Source organism: Octopus bimaculoides, chromosome 13 (genome assembly GCF_001194135.2).
Source record: "Octopus bimaculoides isolate UCB-OBI-ISO-001 chromosome 13, ASM119413v2, whole genome shotgun sequence".
NCBI classification, from domain to species: domain Eukaryota; kingdom Metazoa; phylum Mollusca; class Cephalopoda; order Octopoda; family Octopodidae; genus Octopus; species Octopus bimaculoides.
In genome coordinates, this window is record NC_068993.1 from 1,461,356 (window position 1) to 1,466,725 (window position 5,370).

At 36.3% G+C, this 5,370-nt stretch overlaps 1 protein-coding gene and 1 pseudogene across 4 annotated transcripts in view; both read right to left on the reverse strand.

The window, feature by feature from the left end:
• LOC106868066 (dual specificity protein phosphatase 23) overlaps positions 1–5,370 on the reverse strand; it is a 50,770-nt gene that overhangs the window by 22,516 nt on the left and 22,884 nt on the right. For all 4 annotated transcript variants that reach the window (XM_052972297.1, XM_014913177.2, XM_052972298.1 and 1 more), the window contains exons 4-5: positions 4,949–5,114; positions 4,035–4,141 (exon numbers count right to left, since the gene is read on the reverse strand). In XM_052972297.1, the coding sequence (XP_052828257.1) occupies positions 4,035–4,141; positions 4,949–5,114 (273 nt within the window). The remainder of the gene's footprint in view (positions 1–4,034; positions 4,142–4,948; positions 5,115–5,370) is intronic.
• On the reverse strand, positions 816–918 carry LOC128249341 (U6atac minor spliceosomal RNA; annotated as a pseudogene).

Below are 5,370 nucleotides of genomic sequence, written 5' to 3' on the forward strand. Positions count from 1 at the left end.
ATCCCCTATAGAATGCGCTGACTTAAGCTGCTCAAGCTGCTTTGCAATAGATCCCCTTTGTTGTCATTTGGTTTGGGTTTAAAAGTTCAAAGTGAACTAAACCTTTCATATCCACCAAACAGATAACAACACCTTATGTGGGTGAAGACCTTCTTTAGCCTGGGTTGCTGGTGTTTCTCCTTTCCCACTGTCTTTGGCACTTGACCTTTTTATAGAGAACTCATTTCTTGGCACCAGTCACCATTCAGTCCAAAAATATGACAGCGAAGAAGAGCACATGTTCGCTCTCTGCATGCGATTAGACTCGGAAATTTTACAAGGAACTCACTGACCCAATTTGCTGACTTTTCCAATGGCACACAGATGTCAGTGAATGGTTGAATGACCAAATCCAAGCTTCTCTGCTAGTTCTCCAATAGTTACAATGGGAGTTTGGTCCACCAAGGTTTGCAGGATGTCCACGTCGAGCTCTACAGATCTTCCAAGATAAGGTTCATCTTCTAAACTGTAGTTTCTGGCTCAGAATTTCTGGAACCACTGGCTTACCCTTATTGTCCAATCCCCCTATACTGCATTAATATTCCTCACACTTTCTGTTGCATAGTTACCTTTATTGAACTCATAAAGCAAAATATGGCAAATATGCTCCTTTGTCACTTTCATTATAGCTTTGAAAAAATAACTGTTAAAATGAAACTGCACTCTTCAAAAATTTCACTAAGAGTAAGTACAAGGTAAAATTACTACCTGCTTTTATAGCAAGTTGATGCAGGTAGTTTATCCTGTCCCCCTCTGACTTTTAGTTCATGCAATTGAAAAAAAAACCCCACATAATTTATGGGATGACCCAATATATATATAATGATCACTTCCATCCTTGTAATTGGAACTGCTAACCATTTCTTATTTTTTGCACACACACACACACACACACACACACACACACACATACACACACACATACATACACGCACATATACACAAACACACGCACATATATATACACACACACACACAGCTGTGTTGCAATCAAAGTCAGGCAAACAGAGAAGGTAAATTTAACCATTTCGTTACAATATTTTTGTTGGAGATGCTCTGTGTTTCTTTCAATTACTTTAAATATAACAAACAATTTATTAAAATAACCTTGTTATCATTAAGCTAGTGTTAGGAACATAAATTGTGACTAAGGTTTGGTGGAAGATTTTAATTCAAAACTTTGTATTCAAAGCCAGAGCCGGTTTCAGCCAGATTGGTAACGAAGAGGTGAGGCAGGACAGTAGGCCCTAAAAGTGCTTAACAAATGGATTCTTCCAAACGCCCCCAGATAGCTTCAATGAAGTTGATAGCTTTTTACAACTTCAGGGACCAAATTAACAGTGTGGGGTTTGTTCTAACTAAAAATAGGGACACATTGGAAAAACTGTAGGATGCTATTATCTCTGCTGGCAACTTGAAGTGCATTGCTGCAATGCAGTGAGACATGCACCTTGAGTGCAAAAAGAAATGAGACAAGTGAGCTCCCCTGAACACACCCTGTCAGTGTGAATGAATTACAAAGAGTAAATGAAGGGAAAGAGAAATTGGGTAAAAGAGACATCAGATGTAGCGTGTAAGAGAGGGGGGGGTGCTGGTGTGGGTATGTGATGAGGATGGAGGATGCTGAGTGTATAACAAATGTTGAGCACTCAAAGAGAATGGTCGAGAGACTGAGGAAGATTTGGGATGATGTGGTGAGACATGATGTCAAGATGTGACATCTGATGAAGCAAATGACTAAAGACCAAGTTAATTAGGGATATAAAGACCTGATCCCTTGCTCTTGCTTAGTGCACACACCTCTCTCTTGTTTATTGTTTTGTGCATGCGTTCCCCTTATCTGTTGCCCATTTTGTACCCCAACGTCTCCCCACCGGTTATTTTCCTAATCACTGTGCTTATTCCGTACCCTTTCATCTTCTCTACTCACCAATACATGACACCCATAACTGAGAGGGAAGTACTCAATACGTGCACCTTGAATTCTTCTCTTCCTCATACCTCCACCCACTCCTTCCTCTTTCCTTCCAAATCAGGATACTTGAGTGGAGAGGGATGGCACTTCTGTACCCTTTATCCACCATTTCTGGTTCTCCAGTCACCCTCTTGGACATGTTGCCTCAAGGATATAACCCTGGCCCTTCCTCATCATCTTATCTCTCCTCTGCATCACTCTACCCACTCCTATATAACAAACGGCAGAACTGCATCTCCTTAGTCCCCACCTTCCATCCTCCTCACCACCCTTATCACTCTGACACTCTTCTCCACTTTCCCTTCCATTATATTTGGCATTAGGAATGACATCCAGTCATAGAAACCATGTCAAAGCTGACACTTTGAACTTGATGTGGCCCTATGGCTCACCAGACCCTCTCAAAGCATCCAACCCATACCAGCATGGAAAATGGACATTAAATGATTGTGATGATGATGATGTTACCTACATTCCTTAACACTGTCTTTCAACAAAAGCCTGCGTAACTCCAAGAAGAACTGTCTCAGACCCTAATAAACTGTCCAACCCAAGCTGGCATATTTAATGATAGAGCCTGTTAGTGATAATACATTGTGATTCACAATTTCATATCCCAGCATGCTACATAATCTTTGGAAAAAGGAAACAAAACCTCTTGTGTGAATATCAACAACATAATACATGAATTGTTATCTGTTTCCTGCAAAGTTTTCTAGTTTCATATTTTGGGTCTGAAAACACGGTGAGGAGCATAACGTTATTATAATCAGTTAATTCCTTTGGATTGGTTAAATTTAATGAACATTTTATAGAAGTTAATAAGTTGGAATCCTAAAAGAATCAACGAGTGTATTATTACATAGTGATTTAGCAGCAAGGAGTGATGATAATTAGCTTCAATTAATTTAGTCAGTTAGTTAATAACTTTTTTTTATATTAGTGGCACAGCTGTAACCCAGTTTAATGTTATTTCTATTGAATAGTTTTCTACATCTGTGGATAATGGAAAGACACTTACTGAAGGTTTTAGTAATGTTAGATTAAATATTCAAGGAGGAGAGAAGTGAGAACCAGGTAATATTATCTCATCTCTTACTGTTGGATGATGAGGGTTATACAGAATAATAGTCTTCAATCTGCTATTCTATAATGCATTATTGTAGTATGGAATCTTATTGTCAATGATTTCTTTATTCAATGACAAAAGAGAGATTCTTCTTAATCAGATTTTTGAAAACTATGGATGATTGGCAGGTTTCTGTGTTAACATGTAAACTTTTTATTAGGTTTGTATTTGTTTGTGGTTGAGAGTAACATCTAAAAATATTTAGGATACTTAGGCGAGCGATGATAGTTATTTTTAAGCCAATGTTAATGAAGTCTTTTGCAAATGTATCTAAAGTGTGTCCATCACCATGCTGGGATATAGCTAAACCATCATCTCTATATGAACTGCCATCTACTATGGTGAATTTCTTTTTTAAGTTGTCTTGGATATACAGATCAAAATTGCATATCTCTGCACTATCAAATGACCCCATACTGACAGCTAATGAACCCAACTGAATGTAATGAGCTATGCTCTTTATGCTATCTACAAACACATAATGCAATACCAGAAACTTTACATGGAACAAATAATATTTGTCAATGATATTCATGTATGATGTTTTTACCATCTGATGAATACCTAACATGCTGAGATATGAAACATCAAATCACAATGTATTATCATTAGCAGACTATATCATTAAAAGTGTGTGTGTGTTCGTTTGTATGTTGCCAACTTCAGATGAATGATTTATGGATATTGTCAGTATTTCATGGGTTAATGAGAAATGTTTATAAATGAATCAGCATAAAAGTCAAAATGAGATTTACATCTGAGAATCTCCAAAATAATATTATTATTATTAGTAGTAATACCAAACTCTTAATCTGCCTATTTGCCATCATAAAATATTAGTCTCTTGTTAGTTTTCTAAATAAAACATTTAACAAAAACTGATTTACTTACCGAATTTTCAGAACGAGCTTTTTCAACAACTTTCAGGAATTCATCAACTTGTTGAAGAGTTGGAGGTGAGAAGTCTTTTATCTTAATTTGAGACCAAACTAATTTATCTGGAAAAGAATAATAAACACTAAAAATATCTGTGAACCAGTGCTTTTAAAAATTGATATGTTTGTTTTCCTCAGTAAAGTCTTTCAAATTATTCATGTTATTCTATATTCCTTCATTCTATATTCCTTCATTGATTTCTAATGTTCTTTTGTGACTTTACAGAGGAAAGATCACGTTATTGGATTTGAATACTGCATTTCAATATTTTAAAAATCAATCGATATGGGAATAATCTGAATTTCTAGGCAACCAATATTTTCCTTATTATTTCTGTCTACATGAATAAGACAGAGCGGTTGTGTGGTTAAAGGGATAGACTATTGACCGAATGGTCTTAAGTTGAGATTTGACTACAGCTGAGCAAGGGACATAAATCTGCTTGCTCCAGTTTGACTGCCCTGAACAACTCGTACTAAATTCCTTGTTTCAAAGACGGTGAGAAGATGATGACAGAAAGGAGGAGGACAATCAACTGGCTGCATAAACAACTGAACCAACAAATAAACCATTCCAGTTATGTTAAGAGTGGAATAATAGTTAAAAACAGGAGGAAAGATTGGATGTGAGGCAGAAAGAGGAGCAAAAACCCCTAAAATATGATATACACCCATTATCCTTTTTTTCCATCTTCAATTACATTGTTTACATCAGTTGTATTCGGATACAAAACGATGTAACGAATCAGTGATGTGATTCCTATAGAAAATACCTGTAGAGATAACCTTGAAAAGGAAACAAACGAAGAAAGAGCGTAATGACGTTCCTATCTGAAGAGAAAACTTTTAAAAGACTCATTAGTAACCTACCTTCGAATCCCTGTAAGGAAGGGGTAAGTTCCGCAGTTAAACTAATGAGGTATTTTATGCCATGTTTTACTAAATACATCATGTTGGCAGCTTCGTTAGGAAATCCAAGTGCTGCTAAAAACCCATCAACGACCCAGGAGAAGTTTTTTGGGATTTTTGGTGTAATCTGTCAAGAAATTTAAGAGAAATTTTTGAACATGAAGCATAACAAATAAAATAATTTAAAATGAAAATTCAATTCTACAAAATGATAAGATGTTCATGATGTATATTTACATGATATAAGTATGTATATGTATCTGTAACTGTTTGCATGTGTGTGTGTGTGTGTGTGTGTGTGTGTGTGTGTATACATGCATTCCTGCATATCACAGCACACATGAATTTGTAGAATTTGACTTCTGTACGTATGCATACGTTTA